Here is a 23,940-nt window from a genome sequence, read left to right as displayed (position 1 = left end):
TGCAACTACTACAATTTTACTGTTATTCTAATACAGTTTTACTGACTTATCATAATTTTACTGTAATAGAATGAAAGTAAACAATACACATTTAACAGTGTGTGTGGTTCTGGCAGATATTTATCTAAATATTTATATCATATTATATCTTCAACCCATGCAGAAACTTTATGACATAAATTCAAACTTGTTGACCAAATTCTAGTTTTTTAAAGTTGTATCTAACCAAACGCCAGCTGGCATGAAGTAACATTCTCACTTGAACTTTACATTTGGAGATTTTCAGGGCGCTACCACCTAAATTTTCCAGCTGTATAGATTCATTTTTAAATGTGTGATATCCTATTGCAGCTCCGATCTGGAAATATACAGCCTGGATGGAAACTCAAGTGAACCAGTCAGGATCTTCAGCCCACATGAACTATTTTCTGCTCTCCACTACTCAGGTGAGATTCATCCTTTCACAACAGTCCAGTGAATCAGACATGAACATTTACTCCATAGAAGCTTTCAGATAGATGACAGAATGAAAAATGCTCCTTTTCTCATCAGTGACTCCCTGTAAGCTGCAGCATTTACAGCCACATTCCTCACTGGCAGGACATACGCTGTCCAAGACCTCACAGCAACACGCCACGCATGCAAGTTATTTGATTATGTTACAAATTGGTGCCTGTGTCTGTTCCCTGCAGAAAAGTGCGAGTGCAAAGAGCAAACGCTGACCAACAGTAAACTCTTCTGCACCATGAACTATGCATATGGTAAGAACTCAAGCATCCACCTCTGACCCGTCATCAGGGTCCAAACACAGCCACAAGTTAAATTATTCAATACGCGAATGTAAATTAATGTTAGCGCTGCAGCTGACAATTAATTGGTTAAAAGCCTTAATATTAGGTAACATGCAAACAAATTCATTCAGTTCAATAAAATAAACATTTTACTGCATAGAATTCAATAATACAGCATTCTTTGGTGAATTCGAAGATAAAATTACAGAAGTTAAGGAGTTTTGAGTAAAACATTTACAAATGTGGTTTCATCTTAAATGCAAAATGTATTTTGTACAGTTTTGACTTAATTATTGCAGTGAATTTGTTTTCTTTTCGCAAGTGACCTTTTTTAAGTCTGTATATTCCAGTTAACAATTACTAAATTAGTTGATGATTATTTCTATAATTGATTCACTGTTTTAGCCCCAATTAGGTTTACTGGTAAAAATACATTTGTTTGGGTGTCTGGAATTACCAAATCACACAAAAACAGCTTAAATGTTCACATAAGGACGTTTAGGGTGAGGCAGAACAATTCAAATACCTGGATTGTTTGATTATTTGTTAAGAATACAGAGATTATTGTCCTGAAAAAAGATAGAAAATGCCTGAGATATAACTGGAAGTAACTGGAAATCAATCTATAATCTATCTATAAATGTGAAAGAAGAGAGCAGGAATACCTTCTTTAATAGATATGCCAGTATTTAAGTCTGACAAAGCAGACAAACAAATGCAAGAATGCAAGTTTTAAAGTTTAAATGAATCTCAAAGCCCACTGTGCTAAACATCGCAGACTCATCAGCATAGAAGTTAATCAGTCTTAATACATTTGATAACAGATCAGCTCTCTCAACTTTCCACCTGGATCTTTATATATTAGTGATTAGCACATGCAGTAAATTTCAGTATTTTAACTTTACAGACCCGGTTTAATGTAAAAAAAAATTTATGGTGACTTTTAGCCATTTCCATTCACTACTATTATTATGTTTTACAAAACCAATGTATCTATTACATATTTTAATTTAAAGGGTTCTGGTGGGAGTTATTTAAAGAACTTGGAGCAGAAACAATATTTCCTATCTGAATGCAGCCAGAATTAGCTATTGAAGTTACATTTTTGTCTCAAATGTTCATTTTCTGAGGTGAATTAAAGGAAGAGCGCCTTTAAATCACTTAAAAACTAAATTATCTTAGTTTATTTTTTTGCCACAAGAGGTGTTAACAATTTCAGTTTAAGTTAAAATTACACATTTTCAATTTATGCCTTCAAAAAATATTCTTTTGTCATTTTGTAACAGCTGCAGCAAGTAGAAGCTACTTTTATTAGATTCCCTCTGATGTGGTAAAACTATGGGTTTTACTGACTTGTTTGTTTTTACAGACATTATTTTATGCTGCTTGTGTTTTCAATTTACTTCACAGTTCCCTTTTATGATGCCAGTTTGCTTTTTAACTTCTAAACTTGAAGTGCAGTGATTTATTTTTCAATTGCTTGGTCAAGACCCATAAATTAAATGATCTAGTGTTTAAACTCACACTAGTTTCTACTAACTGTTGTGGTAATATCTTCAAATATTTCATTTAAAGCCATGTATTCCCTTACTTTACTCAAGTTAAGATTGAAATATTTGTTTGAGAAAGCAGAACAGTCCTGACTCTGGAGTTTGTATTTTGCTTTCAGCATCTGTTTTCTCCTTCTTGACCTTCAGTGCTAAAGGTGAAAGTGCTGTCGGCCCACGATAAAGGCTCCCACGCCGAGGTGGAGGCCAAAGTTCAAAAGGTCCTCAGCCACAACACCAAGCTGAAGATACATAGAGGCCAGGTCACGCTTTACCCCGAGTCCTGGACGACGCGGGGCTGCACCTGCCCCATCCTGAACCCAGGTCAGACCCAAGATCCGCAGTTTACAGCAAGATGCAAAAGCACTCATTTAGTTTTTCACAAACTAAAACTGTCAATTCAATGCACTTAATTGGGGTTTTTTTGTGATAAAATGAACATATGCCAGGAAAGTGGAATGAAAACTTTAGATTTAGCTTCTTCAATTGAAAGAATGTGGCGTCCCTCTGATCAACAGTTCTACCCAACTCTAAATAAATACAAAAAGCTGTTTAAAATGATTTCATTAGTTTATTAAAAATGCTTTACGAACTACACTTGGTTTAAAGAGATCTAAAAAAGGAAAAAAAGAAGAAATTCAAGTATAGGAATGATGACCTAGTCAAAGTCTGGACTTTACTCCCATTGAGATGTTTGTTCATCGCTTTAAAAAAAAAACCTCCAGTGTGTTTGGATTGAAAAAAATTCCTGCAAAGAATTGTGGGTAAATTCGCCTGCAGTGACATAAAGGAGTCATTTCACATCACTTGATGGTTTCTGCTGCAGAACGGTACAAACAATTATTGGGTTTAAGGAGCAGATACTGTTTACACATGAGGTTGAAAAAATTAAAACTTTTAAAGACTTTTTTAACTGTGTTATCCAACAGGTGTGGAGTACTTAGTGGCGGGTCACTTGGACCGTAAGCAGGGTCAGCTCCTGGTCAACATGAAGAGCTTCGTTAAGCCGTGGAAGGCCAGTTTGGGTCGCAAAGTCCTCACGCTGCTAAAGAAAGACTGCAACTGGTAGACGGAAACGGAGCGGAGAGTTTCTAGTTTCCTGCTTTTGCTGTTGGAGCAGCTTTTGAGGGACTGAACTGCGATGAACGAATCCCTCAATCTCTCTGCTGTTGTCTACCGACAGCATAATACCACTGCTGGAGGTATTTTTATTAAGAAATGTCTCCCTTGCACCTGTGCAAACTTCCTCTTGAGTGATTATGTTCGAGTACAAGTGGATTTCACCAGAAGTGCAGAACTGCTCTTCCTCCTCTGCAGCACTTTAGCCTAAGATGGACCAAGCCAACGCGGATGCACTAAGAAGAAGAGGAGGAGAAGAAGAAGAAGCAGCAGCGCCTGGAGTGGACGTAGTACATCTCCACATCGTGGAGCGACGCCGAGCAAGCCATAAAAACCACGACAGGTGGTTAAATCCTCGCCAGTCCAGGTGTGTCTGTGATGAAATCAGAGCAAATGGAGACCTGAATGTATTTCCCCCCGGCTGAGGCTGAGTGAGGCTCAGTCCAACTCTGACGTTTTAGGTTATAAACCAACTAACGTTTGCATCGCAGCATAATGTGATTCATTTCATATTAATATGCCCTTTTGGACTCAAAATGCTCTTATTCTTTCCTCCTTTATGCCCATGTACAGTATTATTTGTATATATCTCTATAAATATTGTCGCTCACCTCTTTGTTTTTTGTTTATGGTTATATTAAAGGATAAATCCAGCCTATTACAAGTTTGGTCTAACTCTTGTATTTCAGCAGATTAAAAAGCACCTCAATAAACACTTCAGCAGCATAAACTTACAGAAGAAAAAATAAGTTAAAAAACAACTTTCAGTTAAAATGTTTCCATATTTTTATTGTTAAAAGCAACTGTTTTACTATTAGGTCAGTAGATTTTTTATATTTTAAATTTTAGAAATGTATTTATTCATTTATTGGGTTTTAAGTTTATGTCTTGATTGAATAAGATGGTTATTCATGCCTTTCTATGACCTGAACATGATTCTGTAGGGTGGCCAACGTATTTCAAGAGGGAGCCATGGCCACCTCATGCCCCCCATTTGGGGGTGCCACTGTTGGAAGTTGCAAAATGCTAGTTAGAATATCTAACTGAAATAAACTGCTAAAAAATATATTAAGTATTTTTGTCTCGTTTCTAGTGCAAATATCTTAGTACATTTGAAATAAGACAAAACTAACTTACAAGGAACTTTTCAGAAAGATATAGAAGCTTTTATATGTAAATAATTCCTTAATGTTAATTTTATAAAGTACTAGTTTCACTGGCAGATTATTTCATTTTTAACACAACTTTTTCCCCATGTTATAAGTGAAATAAACCACTAGTGAAACTAGTACTTTTTCATCATTACTAAGGAATTATTTATTTAAAACAGCTGCTGTATATTTCTGAAAAGTTCCTTGTAAGTTAGTTTTGTCTTATTTCAAGTGAACAAAGATATTTGCTCTAGAAATTAAGTAAATAATACTTGGATTTTTTGTTTTTGCACTGTACTTTGAAGTTTGGGGCAAAAGTTAAAATGCAGAAGAAAATCTGACGTAACATATCCGGATTATAATAAGCTGTTCTTGTCAGGGGGAGCTTGTGTTTGTGTGTAGAGCGAAAACCCTCACAGGCCTTGAAATACTTCACATAAATTAGACTAAAATATCCTTATCAACCCATCCTCTCTCTCTCTCTCTCTCACACACACATCTTTTCAGATCCAGTCATCCATCAGTCTCCTGCACAGTCGCACCGCACTGCAAAATGTAAACCATAACAGAGAGCGAGCCCCCGACCGGCACTCTGTTTGGGTTTAGACGGAGAGCTTGTCTTCCGCTCGCGACGTGACGCGTTTGGCCGAAAGGTGCGAACACATTCCTGGCGAGTCGAGCGGCTCTCTGGGTCAAAGGTCATTCACCTGTGTCCACCTCACCAGTCGGATAGCCTCTAGTAGCCATATTTCCTACTTGCTGACCTGTTTAAAGATTTGTGGCAGCGCTGGAGGTTTCTGTAAGCAGTTTCCAGACAGCAGGGTGGAGGGTGAATGAGTGCAAATGGGAAGAGGAATGCTGAAAGAAAAGATTAGAACAAACCTGCTGTATCTGCAGACAACATACGTCCCCCTCCCCACCATCAGTCATGTTGCACAGACATATTTCTGCAGCATGCTACACTTCATGGAATAAGTACACATTTTTACGGGTCAAAATGGAGTAAATTTCTGGAAAAAAAATTATTTTGAGATCAATCTCAGATTTTATAGAAAAACTAGGAAATTTCTGCATTGTAAAGTCAAAAATTTTCAGGTTAATGTCTGAATTTTTTTTTAGAAAAAACCCCCCAAAAGTTCTAAACTTCTTAATAACTTTTGAAGTATAAAGACTTTAAGTTTTACTGGGTTGGGACCGTTACCACAATGCCAAGCTGGATAGACCTCACCAATCATGGCAAGAAAAAACCTTCTACTGAAAATACTCAACATCTGGGATGGGTTATAAGAACTGAGCTAAAACATTCAGCAGTAACAGATTATTCAGCTGAAAACATTTAAATGTGGAAAGGAAATCTCTACAATTACACCTTGAAAATCCAAATGCCCAATTCTGAGATATTCTGAAAAATACACCTTTTTTTTTATAACGGACTGAAGGTCTTTCTAAAACGATAAATGGTGTTTTTTTCCCCCAATGTTTTTATTATTACCACATAAATTTTAATACATTCTCATATGAACCTCCAGATCAGTTCATGAGTAAACAGCAGTAGTTTAAATATTTGTCTTCAATCAATTAAATACACTACAAAATGCTCCCAATCGGTCAAAAAAAATGGTCATTCATTAATGTTTTTTTATACAATATTATAAAAAATGTATTTAAAAAATACTTCAGTCCCTTATCTGAATTTGAAAATAAGCATTTTATTATCTAAAATCCAATAACACAGTATTCCTTCAGGTTACTGCTGATTATATTTAACTAAGAATGCATCTGCAGATAAAAATATGTTTATCCAAACAGTGTAGGGCTGATCTGGTGATTATTTTTGAATTAACTATTTAATAATTGTATAGCAAAATATGCTTCATTTTTACACTTATTTTTTACAGAATTTGAACCAGGTGAAGCTAAAACTATGCCACTAAAGGGACTTTGAGTTAAACATGTCTACTTACAAAGAAGGATTCTTTCCATCTTAAATGCAAAATATATTTTTTTTTAGTACAGTTTTGGATTAATTACCTCTGAGTGAGATTTTTTTTCAGGAAATTTAATTTTTGAGTCTGTATGCTCCAATTAACAATTAATGGATTACTAAATTAGTTGTTTAATAATCAATTAATCACGATTAATCGTCTCAGCCCTAATAACTGTTTTTGTTCACATGAGAAAGAAAAGGTTTTAAATAAAAGGTTCACAGAAAATGAACTGTTTTCTGTTTTGCTTAAAGGCATCATTAATCATTTTCTGACATTTATCAAGTGACTCCTGGATTCAACACAGAAAATCTTCAAAGAACTAGCAGCAGTTATTCACTGAAAGCGTTAAATCTGGAGTTTAAAAACACAGAGGAGTTCTTCCATGAGCAGAGTACCTGAAATGTCCCTCTGTGTTCTGGGGAGACCTTTGGATCAGACCGAAGGAGGTGTTTGTGGGAACCGGCCTTGAGGCGCAGACACAACAGGCCGCCGCAAACACACATTCAAGCGCAGACCTCCTCTCTCACTCCCTCATGCTCGCTCGCCCATTGTCCCAGGATTGACTGGCCATTCTCAGCCTGTGATGGAGATGTCCAGCGGGGGGTTGCCTGCTGTGGGAACCCGGTTGATGAATGAGTGTTGGCATGCTAGCGTTCTCCTCTGGCATAGTTCGCGCCAGTATAGTTTTTGTGTTATTGTAGAAACGGCGAATGCATGCATGTGTGCACGCCTGTATGAACACAATGCCTCGCTTGTGTTGCTATAGAATGGAGTTATGGCCTTTGTCCCGGCAGCATTCTTGTGTTGCGGTTGGCTCTGGCGTGCGTGGCAGCTCCTGGAGGCCGGGGGACAATAACCTCCCCCACCTCCCCGTCCCCTCACAGCCAGCCACAATGCACCGAGACAGACGCCCCGAAACTGGCAGCAAACAGCATCCAGGATGTAAGAAGCGACAGGTAGAAAAAAACACAGACGAACCTGGAATCTTTTCACATCATTCCAGGTTAGAAACCTCCATTTCCTGTAATTACATCATCAAGTCCTTTGCAGGACGTCCAGTTCTTTACAAAATAGATGAAGCTCAGTCAGCTTTCGGCTTTCAGGCTCTTTAAGTTTAAGATTAGTACTTTGAGTAGGCCCTTGTGTGCTCTGATCAGGCTGAAATCTGGGCGTAATGATTGCTTCAAGTCCTGAACCTTCAGAGACGCATAAAGACGATTGCAAAGTCGGCCTTTTATCACCTGAAGAACATATTCAGGATTAAAGGACAAATGTTGCAGAACAAATCTGGAGAAACTCATCCATGCGCTTATCTTTAGTTGCTACAGAGTCGCAGTGATCAAAGTATGAAGTATAAATGGAAAAATGAATTATGAATTTAGGGCAGATATTTGTACAGTGATCAGAGAAGAAAGGACAGAATGATGGACAAAAACAGATGGATGGTGGGAAAATAGAGAATTGATACATGGAATTAGAGTTTGTTGGTTGGATGGATGGATGGAGGGATGGACGGTTGGATGGATGAACGCTTGGTTGGATAGATGGATGTTCTCCTACCAGCATTCCTCTAAACTTTCAGTTCAGGTTTATTTACTGAACTAATTTTCTCATTGGTTCAGTAAATAAATATTTTTCTCCTCTGGAGGTTTCAGGTTATAAACTTCACTCAGAAATGGGAAGTTAAAAACATTGACCCGATAATTAACCTTCCAGCACATTAAACATCTGAACACTTCCCACCATGAGCTTCTGGAGCCAGAATCAGAGCTCTGGAAGCAGAAAATACACCAAGACTGGATTTATTCTCCTTCCTATACGTGTGCTGGATCAGGGAGTCATGTGGTCAGAATTACCCCGTCAGTCGTGATTCATTTACAGAGGAAATGAGAAGATTTATGCATCGGAAACCGAGTCAGTGAATCGAGTTAAGGAAAAATATTCCTCAGAAACCATCACAGCTCGCTGGCTTCACATTAAAAACACTTGAGGAATGTTGAAAGAGCAAGCCAGAACAGGGACGGGGATCAAAACACAACTGCTGATCATTTTTACATACGTGCCAAATCAAGATCCCGATGTCATTGGTTTATTCAGACCAAAAAAGAATTATAATAATAGACGAGAAGTCATGCATCCAACGCCAACATCCAGCCTGAGTGCGCGGAGCGAGGGGAGGACATTTTTACAGGAGGCGTGTTTGTTTACAGGCTCTGCAGCATTTCCTCTGGCTTCACCTGCACCTGTGTTTTAGCCCCCCACAAAACCAGCGGCGTATCCAGCTGCGCTAACACCACCGTGAAACCACCGGAATGGCTTCCTTTCTCTGGAAGCACCAGCCCAGCGAAACATGAAAACATGTTGCCTGTTTCACACATGTGGGCTTGCTTTTATTTTTATCTTTATGAGGTCCAGGTGTCTGGGAGAAATGGTGCGCACCGAGCGTTCCCCGTCTTTCAATGCACATCGCTGTTGTTCAGACATCCGAGTGGAAAAGATGAGGACAACCTACAGCAACCTGCGTGTTTTCTAACATACTTGGATCAACTGGTGTGCATTATCCACAGCAGTCGGATAATGGTGTGGGAAATGCATCAGTGTTGATGCATTTCTCATTAACACTGAGAAATGCAAGTAAAACAGAGAAATGTCGAAAAATAAGATTGATGTATAGCATCAGGTGCACATTTTGAAACCCTTGACCTTTAGTTTTGTGTTCTCCTGACTGCTGAAGTGAAAGTGAACGCCATCTTGAATGTTCAAAAAAAAAAAAATTGAACTGGTTTATAAATCTTTCAGAAGTTTCAGAAAATTTACAAGTGGAGAAGATTCAGACCAACTGCACTGCAAAACATGAAAATCTTACAAAGTGATTTTGTTTATTTTCTAGTGCACATATTTTAGTGCACTTTAAATTAGACTACATTGACTTACAGGTACCATTTTTAGCAAGATGCAAGAGCTTATTTTAAGTCAATAATTTATTAACATATTTCACATTTATACATTTCTTTTAAGTGAAAGGATCTGCTATTGGGATTAGCACTTTTTTATCAATGCTAAGGAAAAATCTACTTGTAAGTTCTATTTGTAAGTTAGTTTCGTCTTATTTCAAGTGTGCTAAAATGTTTGGATTAGAAACTAGACAAAACTGTCTTTTTGCAGTGCGTTAACCTTTAAAGCGGACCGCAAGATGCTATAAGAAGTCTCCAAATCAACAAAATATTGTCACGTTGCAGATTCAGTTCTGCCTCAGCTTTCTTTTTATTGTTTTTGAACACATATTTCCCTCAATCCCTCTCTGATACCCAGAATAATTCATGTTGGTTTTTATGATCATCTGCTGCAGCAAAGCAGCCCAAACCATCACACTTCCTCCTCCATGCTCCACTGTTACATGAAGCTCTTTTCCTGATATACTGTCCAAATATTTTTATTTTTGACTCATCTGTCATTATTCCAGACGTTCTAGGTTGTGTAATCCATGTTATGATTTTGCAGGCATGGTTTTGGAGACTTCTTTTAGCATTTGCAGCCTGCTTTAAAGGTAAACTTGCATAGAGATCTGGGAATATAGGGAGTTTTTTTTCTGCATAGCAAAATAGCTGATTTCCTTTATTTCTTTTTTCAGATCTGTAACCAGAAAGATTTTTGGATCTTACCATGAAGTTTAGTCACTTCAACTGCCAAGAGCACACCACCCTCTAAATGTCAGGGGTTTAAGTGATGCCATTTCAAGGGGGAATAAACATTGGGGTGTTTTAATCTATTACTAACAAGAAATGCATATTTATTGAATTTAACAGAAACGCCTTGGTTTGCATTGTGAAATGCAATATGAATGTTATCCATCCATATCTTCAAATACGTTTGGCATTAAGGTGTGATTGGAAATCTCCACCAGCTCATGGGAAAATCTACATTCGACTTTATCATTTCTGCTGTTTGGTGCTGAAAATATTGAGTACAGCAGGTTTTCTCAGCCTGCTAACTGAAAACAAGGTTTCCTGAGAAAATCGTGACACTGAATGAAATTAGATGTTCAGTAAAGGCAAAGCAGGCGAACCACAACAAGGAGTAGAAATCTGGTCATCGCGCCAGTAATAAAAATCCTATTAAATATTAACGCTAAATTACTTAATGTGCTTCATCTCACAAGATCTTTAGTAGTTAAATAATAGCGAATAAAGTGTTTATGAGGAGGGTGCATAAAACGAACACGCGAGGGAACGAGGGTTTGCGTGTGCAGACATGAAAGCAGTTATTGCCCGGAGACATTAAGGGAGAAAAAACATTAGAGATGATTCACAGGCGTTGCATGGTACATCAACACATACCTCTTTCTCCAAGTCACAAACGCTCCTTAATCTGCACTCTCCCCCCTTCTCACAAGAGGATTTAACAAGGTTTGAATGGATCAGTTCCCCACTAATCAGAACATGAGAGGGATTCCTCACATGCAATCAGGGAGCATGTGTTGAGATGAAAAGCACGAGCCTTCAAGCAAACTTTCCTGGATGAAACCTAACTCCTGCCTTTGAGCCTCTGCAGAAATACGCACAGAACGATTTAATATATTTATGCACAGTTATTGTATGGTTATTGCACTGTTTCCTGCAATCACAGATGATGTAATGATGTTTTCTTTGCCCTGATGGGATCTAGATGGTGACTACCACCATGCAGCCCCCATTAGCCAGCATGAAGCTCTGCACCTGCATCCTACAGTAGCTCAGAGACTCTGAAGGTGCACAAACAGGAACACAAGCCAACAGATAATAAATACACATGTTACGTCCTGGAAAGTGGCATCACTGTGTTACCTGAAACAGATTTTAATAAAAATGTCTTTCAGTTGTTTCAATTATGTCAGGCTGGTCCATCAAAGGATGGACCAGAGTTATGTCGACTTTTCCAGACTTGGATGTTCAAAGTCCATATTTGTCCATCGTCTTTATCCAACACCAAGATCTGGAGAATCCAGGCTCTGGATTGAATTGTAAATAATAAACTTATGTTCTTTACTTCCAGCTAAAGGTCCAGTTTTTCGATTTCATACCAAAAAAAAATGTGGAGCTTGGCAGGTAAAAATGTCTGGTTTAACAGAAAACTAGCCAAAACAAAGAATTGCATTTGTTTTACAGACTTGATTAACTCAGGGTTTGACACAATTCAAAATTATGGCAACAGCTCCCTCTAGCGATTAAAGTTGGTCACATCTGTTGTGTCAGTAAGAGTTGTGATTTTTGATAAGCGCATATTAAATGTAGAGTAATAAACACGCAATAGAGGATATACAACACGTATCTACCTGTGGTGATATTCTTCTCTTTTGTAAATGAATTCCTCTGAAATTATTTAATAAAAATAATCATTTTAATAAATCCAAATTTGGTGTTTAATAAATTCGTCAAGATACGTAAGAATATTTTAAAGCTGTCAAACTGAAGAAAGCAAATGAAAAGGTGAATGTGACGCATACGTTTGGTTGTAAATGATAACTAATTAGCAATAAACTACCAGCAACAATATAAACAACAACAAAAACGTCACGTCTCGTGGACGCGCTCGAACTAACACCACGCGACAGGGATTGACAAGATGGCGAACATTTTAGAAACAGAGGAGTAAACCGTGAAGGGGAGCCTCGGTAAGCTGCGTCCTTTTAAAATAATGACTTGTCTTGTCCATGAGAACTGTGTTTGATCATAATCTGGGAGTTGGTGGAAAGTCCCAACGGACGCCGTGAACGGCGGCTCGGATAACGCTTGAACTAGTTGGGATATCAACCCGGCTTGCTAATGCTAGTTAGCATGCTAGGCTAAAATTAGCAGCTCACTAATCTCTTAATCACAAATCTGAAAACAGGAATAATATGCACCGGAAACTGTGGATAAACTCTAATTTATGTTTAAATTGCTCGACGGTGTTGTTTCTCGTGTTTGGTGAGTCTCTAGGTTTATATTTTGTTTTATAAATCCCAGAGATCTCGGGTTAGCCGTAGCTAGCTGGCTCAAGTTAGCAACTGGGGATTTACCACTTTTTGAAATATTATCATGATAAAACAGAAGACATTCTCATGCTGATGTGAAATTAATTGTTGTTTCTTTTACCGTTTAATGGTTGTCTTCAGATAGGTCGTATTTATTATGCATTTATGCAACAATGAAGCTTCATGTTCAGACCAGGCAACCACAAGGACAAACCTGGTAAAGCGCGCTAACTCGCTGATAAATCCTGGCTAGCTCTCTGAACAATCACGACTCTTAATGCTAAATTATACCACTATTATTTTAATATATTAAGTGAATGTTCTGTTGCAGCTATAAGTGGATACATCATAAGAAAAATCAAATATATTAAATTACTGCATAATCTTTGATATTTATGCTTTATAAACGAATAAACACGCCCACTCCTGCACTATAAAAAGGTAAACAAGCGCAATGATCGACTCGAGTCCATGAACAACAGTCGTTTTAGCTTTTATGATCTGTGATTTGCATATAAACATTTTAGTACGGAAAGTTTGCAAAAGTTTAAAGAGCTGTTTGTCAAAATAAAAGATGTTCCCTGAGGGAGGATTAACACCAGTATATTAAGAGTTAATTAACATAACTTATTCAGACCAAACAGCACGTTTGTTACTGTAGATCAAAAAGTGATAGTCTCATAAAGTTGAAGAGTTCTGTAGTTTTAATAAGTCAGAAATAATGCAGTGTAATTTAGCTAATCCAATGCTGTAGAGTGTTGACGTGTGTAAGATTTCTTCCTGATCTAGTCGGAACAACGATTGAGTGAGTCACACACTGTCCATAAATGAAGAAATCGCTTTTCCTTGAGGGATTTATGCAGGAGAGCAACAGTGCAGAGGAGAGATGAGAACATGTGATTATTATACCTCAGTGTGGAAATTTCAACATCCTCATTATAACCAGAAATGATGTCAGGCTTTTACTGAGTGATGCCAATTTCAGATATTTTTATGCCCAAAATTCTGACTCTGGGTATTTTTATAGGTTGTAGTTTTGAATCAAACAGAAAAAGAAGATATTTATTCAAGTGTATTTCCTGAATGATTGTTTAATTACACTTAAAAGTGGTTTGAAACTAACACGACGTATGTTTATTAAGCACGTCTACAACTAAAACACCGATATAAGCTCAACAGGAAGTGCTAATTCATGCGCTCTAATGCTGTTTGTCTTTCTGGGCTCAGTGAGTTTGTGTTTCTGTTACTATTTATAGAACAGGTTTAGGTTGATGTTTCACATCCAAGTTTAACTGGCTAATTTAGGTCTGGGTCGGATTTTAAATTCCAAAATGTACAAGATTATTTTCCATCAGCCGAGAATCTTTTATTATAGAATGTTAATTTTTTAATTTAAAGGATTACTTACAAACACAAGTCGTTAAAGATTCTGAATATTTTTGCGTTGACCTTTTATCTTCATTGAGCTAATGAAGCACAGACTGTGCAACTGCTGCTGCACACTGCTGGTCAGCTGGCTAAAAGAAGAGCTAAAACGCTCCCCCCCCCCACTTTTTACAAGGAAGGCAACATTATTAACTAATTAATAATTGGATAGCAAAAGGTGCTTAATAAGATATTTTATTTCACACAATCTGGTTAAATGGCTCTATAGTATAATTTCATTTTTCTAAACTGTTTGAAAGCACAAAATAAACTCTTATTCACTGAAAAGTTGGTTTATTTTTAAAATGTAATGTTAGAGTTTGTTTGCCGCCTGTTAGTTTATTGTGTTTCATTTTATTTTGGGTTGATAAAACCTTCAGTACAGATTAGATACAGCTTTTTTCTCTTCCAGAAACCACAACCATGTCCTGGGATGTTCCCATTTCTCCGCTCACTGTGGTCACCATGGTAATATGAGGCTAGTTTGAAAGTGACACACACGCTCTCTGCCTCGCACGCAAACCCACAGTCAGGCGCTGACTGTCCCAGGCGGTGCGCCCGGCCGGCCAGCAGGCCTGTGTGATGGACAGGTGTAAACACGTGGGGCGGCTGCGCCTGGCCCCAGACCACTCCATCCTCAACCCCCAGAAGTGGCACTGTGTGGACTGCAACACCACCGAGTCTATTTGGGCCTGCCTGGGCTGCGCGCATGTGGCGTGCGGCCGCTACATCGAGGAGCATGCTCTCCAGCACTTCCAGCAGCAGCGCCACCCACTGGCGATGGAGGTTAACGAGCTGTATGTGTTTTGCTACTTGTGCGACGACTATGTGCTGAATGATAACGCTACCGGGGATCTGAAGCTACTCCGAAGCACCCTCAGCGCCATCCAGAGCCAGCGCTATGAGGTCACAACGCGCAGCGGCCGAACCCTGCGCTCAGCTAGCTTTGGATCGGACGCGCTCATACCATGCGGCGCCAGCGAGCTGCAGCTGAGAGACGAGGACCGAATGTTTACTGCCCTCTGGCATCGCCGCCGGGCCCTCATCGGACGCATCTTCCGCCTCTGGTTTGGTTTAACCGATTGTGGGAAGAGGAGAGAGGAAGAGGAAAAGAGAAGGGAGGAAGAGGAAGAACAGAAACGGGAGGCCAGGGAGAGGCGGCGTGCTCTGAAGCGCCAGCTCCAGGAGGTACTGGAGAACGCTCCGATCAGAAAGAGTCGACGTCTGCGTCGGAAGAGCCAGAGAGTCGTGGATGCGACCATCGTGCCGACTGTTCAGAAAAATCGCAAGAAGAGAAAAAGTCAAACGGCCTCGTCTCGATCTCGCAGGTCACGGACTCGAAGTCCTTCAACTGCGGCGCCTAAGAAAGCCGGTCGGACGAAAAAGTCCCCGCCTTGCCCCAAATCCCAGAGACGTTCCTCTAACCCAAAATCTAAGCCCAGAACTATGCCATCCTCGTCCCGCGGCGCCCAGACGCCGGTCCGCCGCCGTCAGAGCAGCAAGCAGGAAGGCTCGCCTTTCAAACGGCGTCCCACCGTCACTCCTGGCGTGACGGGTCTGAGGAATCTGGGGAACACCTGCTACATGAACTCCATCCTGCAGGTTTTAAGCCATCTGCACGTTTTCAGGGAGTGCTTTCTCCGCTTGGACCTGACCCAGGCGCTGGAGCTGCTGGCGTCTGCCGTCCACGACCAGCTGACTGTGAAAACCACGACCCAGTTCCCCCTGTCTCAGAGAAAGGGGCTCCAGTCGACGTCGGGGCTGAGTGGCGGGGCGTCGCGCGGCCGCAGCATGGAGCTGATCCAACCCAAAGAGCCCAGCTCCAAGCACATCTCCCTCTGCCACGAGCTGCACACCCTGTTCCAGGTCATGTGGTCCGGCAAGTGGGCGCTGGTCTCGCCTTTTGCCATGCTGCACTCGGTGTGGCAGCTGATCCCCGCGTTCAGGGGCTACGCCCAGCAGGACGCGCAAGAGTTCCTGTGCGAACTGCTGGACAAGGTGCAGCAGGAGCTGGAGAACACCGGGAAGCACACCAACACGGCCGGAGTCCCACAGAAACGCCTCATCAAGCAGGTTCTGAGCGTCGTCAACACCATCTTCCATGGCCAGCTTCTCAGCCAGGTACGACATACACACACACACACCTACACACACACACACACACACACACACCTTTAACCCTGTCGTCCAGCTTCTGCTCTAAGCTACACAGATAGAGACTTAGGCTGTGTTCACACTGCAGCCTGAAGTGACCCAAATCCAATTCTTTTTGCCGTAAAGCGACCTGCGTCTGATCGTTTTATGATGGTCTGAGCAACACAGATTGGATTTTTTCGAATGTGACCCGAGTTAAGTGTTGCGGAAAAACACCTCGGGGTGAAGCAGGTCAAAATGCGTCAACACAACAAATCTAATACGCAATTTAAAAAACAAGCACTTGACAGAGTTTGGCTACACCAAAGCTCAATCCAGGAAAAACAAAGTCATCCAGAGCGATTTGACAGCAGGTAAATCCTCACCCAGAAGAGCATGACGGTCAGAAAGCTAAACAAATAACCCGAAAAATTAACGAACTAGTGGTGCTCTCGCTGTTGGACCGCCGCTACACGCTACTGGTAGTAATATTTCACAGACGTAGCACCGCTCAACCTCCACCCGGCAGTGAACTCTCACACCAAACATCTGCTTAAAGCTGCAGCATGTAACTAAAACAAAAAATATATATATTTTACACAATTAAAACTTTCGCTAAGACAGATAATGTCTGGGGAAAAAATTTAAAAAGAAAATAAAATAAAAAATCTATCTCCTCTGCCTCCTCCTGTGTTCTGCAGAATTACTCAGCTCAGTCGGAAACATCCAATCAGAGCCAGCATTAATCAGCTAGCCAATCAGAACCAGCATTAATCAGCTAGCCAATCAGAACCAGCATTAATCAGCTAGCCAATCAGAACCAGCATTAATCAGCTAGCCAATCAGAACCAGCATTAATCAGCTAGCCAATCAGAACCAGCATTAATCAGCTAGCCAATCAGAACCAGCATTAATCAGCTAGCCAATCAGAACCAGCATTAATCAGCTAGCCAATCAGAGCCAGCATTAATCAGCTAGCCAATCAGAACCAGCATTAATCGGCTAGCCAATCAGAACCAGCATTAATCGGCTAGCCATCCTCTCAGGAAGTTTTGGCTCAGTAACTCAGGATTGTTTATGTTGATGCAACCTGCATTTGACTTGGAATGAATGTTTTCTTTCTTTGTTGAGATTATTTGATATATGCAGTGTTGATGTTTATTTGACTCATATATAATTTATGGCACTGAGAACCTTACTATTAAATATTGTTTAACTGATTTCAGGTTTTTCAGTTGTCCTTTTGACTGAATAGCTGCTGTGTTGTGGCTGCAAGTACTTTGCATGTTTTTATGTCTAAATTAGGTGAATTTATTGCCAGATCATTTTTCCATTTTGCCAGATCACATAGTAGCATTTATACCTAAAGCGAAAAATTAACAGCCAATCCGTGTGATCGGCCCTCATGGGTGGATCAGCAAAAAACCTGACCAGAGCATCCCTAATAAATACTTTTTCAGGGCTCTGTAGAGGATGTGTATGTGAAAAGAGTAATGCTTCCTTGTAGTCTGTGCACACACTGAGACACCTGCTCTAGCTGGACAGAAGGCCGAGTGTCTTCAGCTATTCTCTACTCTGACTGCTCACCATAACCCCGACTCAGACTGCATGACAAAGAGGGAAGCTCCTCTCATCCCGACTCGTCTGTGCAGGTGACGTGCCTGGCCTGCAGCCATCGCTCCAACACTGTGGAGCCTTTCTGGGATTTGTCTCTGGAGTTCCCCGAGCGTTACCATAGCAACAGCAGGGAGTCGGCAGCGCAGGCTCCGTGCCACCTGACCGAGATGCTGGCCAAGTTTACAGAAACGGAAGCGCTGGAGGGAAACATCTACGCTTGCGACCAGTGCAACGGTGAGTGAGTGCAACACTCTGAGCCACCTCGGTTTTAAAACATTTACACCTGATATTTTATTTTATTTTATGGGTACCTATTGTGCAAAATTCATATTTTGCAAGTTTTTTTTTAACTTCCATTTGGGTCTCTACTGCTTCTGAAAACAACCCAAGTGCTTAAAAAAAACCCTCAGCTGTTTTTTTTGGCAATAAGTTCATGTTTTTGATGTCTGGAAAAGCAGCCCTTTTTAAAAGACTTCAGAATGTCATTTCATAAATCCTGTTACCTAGCAACCCCAGTCTGCTCCAGCATGTTTGGTCAGCTGGTAAAAGACTAGCTGCCCAATGCTCACAAACTACATGCTGCATTCTTGTTGCTTGTTAAGGAAGCTCTACTTCTGCTTTTCAAAGATGCATAATTATTCTAGGGTTATATTATATTATATTAGTAAATTCTATTGATTATGTTGATGATCAAAATAAGTTTTTGGCAGAGCATATATAGAGACTAAAAAGGTTTTTGTTTTCATCTTAAATGCAAAATGTTTATTTTTTGTACAGCTTGGACTTAATTGCTTTGTCTTGTCTTAATTCTTTCAGCGACTAATATTTTAATAATCGATTAATCCGATTAATTGTTTCAGCCGTTTAATAATTGCATATCTGTTTGCAGCCATTTTCACGTGTGTAAACACTGAGTTTGGGGGCGTGGCCAGCAGCACTTTATCAGGATTTACAGTGACAGAGGCCCTGAAACTGCTCATTCTGAAAGAAACTTAAAAAAGGCAGAACTGACTGGACTAAAATTTCATTTTCTAAGAACGATGTTTTGTATAGACCTATACTAACCTGTTTTTAAGTTAAGTGCTATTAAAAACATTTAGTGTAATAGAAGTTTACATTTTACATTCCTCCTGCAGCAGCGCGACGACGCACATGCTCCAAAACCGTCATCTTGACCGAAGCAAAGAAACAGCTGATGGTCTATAAACTGCCTCAGGTCCTCAGGCTCCACCTCAAACGTTTCAGGTGAGCTCACGCTTCACGTTAGTATACTAATTAGCCACAGCTTTGGTAAAACAGCAGCAGGTTTCAGCTGGTCGACTTACTGTGTCTGACGGTTAGGTGGTCCGGGCGGAACCACCGGGAGAAGATCGGAGTCCACGTCAGCTTTGACCAGCTCCTCAACATGGAGCCCTACTGCTCCAATCCCAGCAGCCCCAGCGCTGCGGGGTCGCCGCGCCCCAAGCACTTCCTCTACGAGCTCTCTGCTGTCGTGATGCATCATGGGAAGGGATTTGGATCAGGCCACTACACTGCCTACTGCTACAACACAGAAGGAGGTGAGGGGGGAAAAAGCTGAAATTATTTGAATGGAAAAAAAAAGAAAAAGAAATGAAGTTTGGTTAGGAAATGCACCGATCCGATATCAATGTCTATCGGTCATGATAAAAAATAAATCTATATCTTTTATCGTAAGGGCACGTCTATTCAGTCTAATTCTATGCTTTGTTCTCTGAGCAACTTCATGCTAGAATTTCTAATTTCTCCTTCTGCACCATTTGAAAGAAAGTTTGTTTATTTTGACATGTTTGGCCAAGGTAGTCAATTTATTGCTTTTGTGAGTTTGTTGATTATTTACTTTCCATTGGCTGTTATACTCCTAAATGTACTGAATGAGCAAATTAAAACGGTTGTTTGACCAAACTTTTGAAGCCATTGGTGTATTTAAGTGATCTGTACTGGTGCAGAGTTATCAAATAAATTTGTAATTCAGTACATTTATGTTTAAAAATATGTTTTAAATTAATCCAGAACTTTAACCAAAAGAGCATCAGATGGAAACCTAGTTTATGTTAAATCGAGACTTCTTGTTTCGTTTTTCTGATGTTATTTTTTATTTGCCGTTGAGCCTCTTGTGCCATTTCATGATCAAATGAATGTACGGTAAACATTATGCATTACTACTGGAAGTACTCTATCCTGTTTTAACATAACCTACTATAGACGCGAGTTACATAAGTTTTATTTTGGAAAAAAAGAATTAAAAAGTGCTTCTTCTGCTTTATTTTTTGTAATTATGCTATTTGTATTAATGTTTTCATTTTAGGCTTAAATATTCCAGAATTTGTGCATAATTTTATATTTTTAGTCCACCTGGTGACATTGTAAAATAACATGAGTAGCCTTTTTTTTTTACCAAATACCTTTTTTACTCTTACTCGGGTAATTTCATGGATGACTACTTTTACTTTTACTTGAGTAAAAATATGGTGAAGTAGTGCTTCAGTTTTTTAGTCAGCATAGATATTGATTAATGAGTTAATCTAAAGTTAGACTTAAAGCTCGATAAACAATTAATTGATAAGCGGTCATGTTACTAAAAACCTGAATTTTTTCCTGTATAAGTAACACGAAAGCCTAATTTTTTCATAATATGCTGACTTAAAAAACATTAAATTTTAACATTATTTTATCTGTATTAAATATTCATTGAATTTTCTTAAATGGTCAAACTTAGACATGTTAAAACAAAGCAGGTGTTACAGCCGATTAAAAAATAAAAGATGAAAAGTTAAATACGAACACAGGAGTACCGTTTGTAATTACTCGAATGAATGCCGAAACCCAGCTCCGTTAAGTATATTAACTCACGACAGCCCTCAAAATCATGTTTTTTCTAAATTTTTCGGCGTTATCTCCTTCGCTTTTCTGTCTTCACGTCCTCACCTTCGTAGCAAATCATTATTTTCTGTTGAGACGTAGTGTGTGTTCCGTCATGTAGCTAGGCTAAATGAGCGCTATTAAGATGAAATTTAAGGAACTTGTCGAGTATTTATATTTCAAAATAACTTCCGGGACTGTTTATATTTCTAAACAGAACCGCATAAAGTGCGTTTTACATGCCGCACCTGACCCTGTTAGGACCATTTCTCTCTTTAACGCTCTGGTATGGCCGCCATCTTTGTCAGCGCCTCCGCTTAAGGATGACCAGCGGCGCCCTCTGCTGGATGGCGGCCAAACTACAACACTAAAACAAGGTCCAACGGACGACGAGAGACTGGAACTAATGCTAATCAAAGTAACTATTTATTGACAATTAATTGTAATTGAATTCTCTGAGCCAAAAAGTAGAACTCTTATCAGTTCTTATCAGTTTTTTCTACGATCAGTGTTGACAGGGACCAGCTTTCTATTTATATTTTATCTATTTCTCAGTGATGCTTCATGACAGGAATCAATGGATGTGTTGTAATGTCAGGATTGAGAAGATGCTAATACTGTAGATGTGAAAAACTGAATGGAACAGACCTGAAGAGCTAACAGGAGGAGGCAAATATTCCAAGCTAATAATCAGTGATGAATAGGGGTATCAAATTGGAGGAACATTTGAGTGAATCTTAATGGCTAATAAAACTGGTCTTAGCCATAAAACATTCCAGGGAGTGGCAGACATGAGAACATATCTAACCATTCTGTGCCACTGCAATGTTGTAAAATATATAATATAGTGTAATATATAGCTTTGTTGAGACACATTTCCCAAATAAAGTGAATCATCCACTTTTTTCTGTAAATAAAACCTCTTTTCTTTTATTATGCTAGTAATAAAGTATCTCCTCACTATTGAGTTTAATCAAAAATTTAATTTCATGCTGTACTCCAGCTCCGTGACTCAGTCTCTGAACACAGATAAACGATCAATGATTAACCTACGGTACTTGGTGTTCTCTATTACTGTATGTCTGCCAAGTGCCTCAATAAAATTAATTTAAAAGAACATGAGGTTTAAATAAAAAATAAAATAAAAATTAAATCACTAAAAACTTCAACCCACCTAAGAATGCTGACCTCAAATCAAAAACATCTGACAACATAAAAAGTTCATGATAAAACCCTATCAGGGTATTAATATAAGAGGGGAAAGTGTAAATAAAACAGCAGACATATCATAACTTGTACATTTTTATCAAACTTCAGATGTCTATATTCTTGTAGCAGGTTTTCCTTGTTTTTGGATTTTATTTAACCCACTTGATTAAATGTCTCTCTTTATCCTGAACTTGACTGATCAAGAAATAACTGTTTAAACTGTTTTATTGTATAAAAAGTGAAATAATTGCATTGTTTTGATTGAAAAAGTTCATTTGTGTTTTAATCTTCTCTTTTCCAGGCTTCTGGGTTCACTGTAATGACTCTAAGCTGAATGTTTGCTCAGTGGACGAGGTTTGTCGGGCTCAGGCCTACATCCTCTTCTACACACAGCGAGTAACTCAGGACAAAGACCGGCCACTATAGAATCAGGACCTCTCTCCTGAACTTTGACCTCCACTGTATCCCGGCCCAACCTGTCGCTCCTTTTCCAGTATTTCTTCTAAAACCTGGGATCATGGGACTTTTTTTGTGTCTACTTTTCTACGTTAGGAAAAATAAGAGGAAGGACTCCTTTTGTAAAAACCCGGTTCTGCTTTGTGAACTTGTTGTAAATGGTGTTTATATATGTAGGTATTTTAAAAGAAAATGCTGATGTGATTTATGTAAATTTGTATTTTATTAAGAAGAGAGTATCAGCCAAGGTTTGTCTCTGTAGCAGACGGCAGGGAGAGTTCTCATCTGCCCGCTTGTTGATTGTAAATGTTTGTTTATCAGCTGAAATGTTTCTCAGTCACTTTAGATTGTTGAAGTGGATGTAGGTTAACATGTCAGTCACTCATGATGGCATTTGGGTCATTTTCCTGCCAGAAATGCACTAGTTTCTACAGTTTTTAACTTCTTTTTGTACACAAATGACGGTTGTTTCAAAAAAAATATGTAAACATACAGGACAGGAAGTTTGGGTTTGAATAAATATTCAACATGGTGGAAACTTTCCTTGAGCATTGTTCTGCCACCTTTCTGCTCCAGAATGTAACTGCTTTAAGAGAAACATCCCCAACCAGACAATAACAGAAAAAGTGCCCTTTTGTCTCAAAGTATTTTTATAGTTCTTATTAATTCAGCAGCACTGCGATCCATACAAACCAGCATTTAGTCTATGAATGTATTTTTATACAAACTCGACCATCAAATGTTAAATTTTTATACGATCTCTTGTTCAACACCAGCATCTGTTTTTATAAAGATTTTACTGTATGAATCTGTTCATTAGAGAAGAATCACAGCACACTTTGTTTTCCTTTCACTGTTGAATGGTTGGTTTTTGGCATTTTGGTTACTACTTCACGGTGTGTTTGTGCGTGTGTGTAAATTTTATGGAAGTTATGCTATGCAAATTGTTACCTCAATTTTTATTTCTAGAAAAAATTACCTCAATAAATGAGATTATTTTTTCATTTTTCTACAAAGATGGGAGTTTTTGTCTTTTTTTTAAATATGGTATCTGACCACTTTAAACAAAGTCAATATTTGATTATTACTTAATAAAAGAAGTTTACAAACAGGTTAGAGCAAGTCAAATTTAAGAAAAATGTAGTAAAATTTTAGATCGAAAAAATACAAATACAGGGAAGGTCGGGAGATCATGCTAGCAAACACTGACATTTTGGGGTTTCTTGTCAGAGACTTTGTGTTTGTTTTTTTTTTTAAATACTGTATATGTCTCTCTTTGCACATAATGTTCCTTACATTGTATGGTTGGCAACAGAAGTAAGCCAACTGGCGATAAATTTCTACTTATGATCAAAGTAAAAAAGTTAATTAGCTTAGCAGCTAGCTAGCGGCATATTCAACCGCCGCAATCAAGATGTCTGCGCGTCCCCGCCAGAAAAAAATAGATGAAATAGTCCCGCTACAAACAAAATTTAAGATTTGTGATTAACATGTTAGGAAGCCCCTTGCAAAGAGGTAAAAACTGTGGACGACTTTTTTACGTTTTTAACTTATTCTAAACTTACAAACTTTTCAATACTAATTGAGATCCATTTGTATGTTTTATTATAATTGAACAAAATGACAAAAATA

The 23,940-nt window shown here is 39.0% G+C and overlaps 2 protein-coding genes and 1 long non-coding RNA gene across 3 annotated transcripts in view; 2 read left to right on the top strand and 1 right to left on the bottom strand.

The window, feature by feature from the left end:
* The window catches only part of ntn4 (netrin 4), a 28,956-nt gene extending 24,841 nt beyond the window's left edge, over nucleotides 1-4,115 (top strand). Inside the window, exons 7-10 of the mRNA XM_014970120.2 lie at nucleotides 352-446; nucleotides 693-761; nucleotides 2,489-2,662; nucleotides 3,268-4,115. Of these exons, the coding sequence (XP_014825606.2) occupies nucleotides 352-446; nucleotides 693-761; nucleotides 2,489-2,662; nucleotides 3,268-3,407 (478 nt within the window). The 3' untranslated portion in view covers nucleotides 3,408-4,115. The remainder of the gene's footprint in view (nucleotides 1-351; nucleotides 447-692; nucleotides 762-2,488; nucleotides 2,663-3,267) is intronic.
* Nucleotides 1-20,843, bottom strand: part of LOC148152511 (uncharacterized) — a 40,319-nt gene extending 19,476 nt beyond the window's left edge. Inside the window, exons 1-2 of the long non-coding RNA XR_015762226.1 lie at nucleotides 20,710-20,843; nucleotides 19,089-19,305 (exon numbers count right to left, since the gene is read on the bottom strand). This is a non-coding gene — a long non-coding RNA (uncharacterized LOC148152511). The remainder of the gene's footprint in view (nucleotides 1-19,088; nucleotides 19,306-20,709) is intronic.
* usp44 (ubiquitin specific peptidase 44) lies at nucleotides 12,164-23,324 on the top strand. The gene is made up of 6 exons (XM_015000811.2): nucleotides 12,164-12,246; nucleotides 14,426-16,134; nucleotides 17,799-17,997; nucleotides 18,900-19,008; nucleotides 19,105-19,322; nucleotides 22,154-23,324. The coding sequence occupies exons 2-6, from the start codon at nucleotides 14,596-14,598 to the stop codon at nucleotides 22,276-22,278; spliced, it is 2,190 nt and encodes a 729-aa protein (XP_014856297.1). The 5' UTR covers nucleotides 12,164-12,246; nucleotides 14,426-14,595; the 3' UTR covers nucleotides 22,279-23,324.
* Nucleotides 23,325-23,940: the final 616 nt, after the last annotated feature.

Source organism: Poecilia mexicana, unplaced genomic scaffold (genome assembly GCF_051168715.1).
Source record: "Poecilia mexicana isolate PSO_F unplaced genomic scaffold, ASM5116871v1 scaffold_23, whole genome shotgun sequence".
Taxonomy (NCBI): Eukaryota; Metazoa; Chordata; class Actinopteri; order Cyprinodontiformes; family Poeciliidae; genus Poecilia; species Poecilia mexicana.
This window is presented reverse-complemented; position numbering and strand designations above follow the sequence as displayed.

Coding starts and splice junctions, on each gene's coding strand:
- usp44 (XM_015000811.2), top strand. CDS start 14,596: ATGGACAGGTGTAAACACGTGGGGCGGCTGCGCCTGGCCCCAGACCAC. Junction 16,135..17,798: donor ATGGCCAGCTTCTCAGCCAG/GTACGACATACA, acceptor TCGTCTGTGCAG/GTGACGTGCCTGGCCTGCAG. Junction 19,009..19,104: donor CTCCACCTCAAACGTTTCAG/GTGAGCTCACGC, acceptor TCTGACGGTTAG/GTGGTCCGGGCGGAACCACC.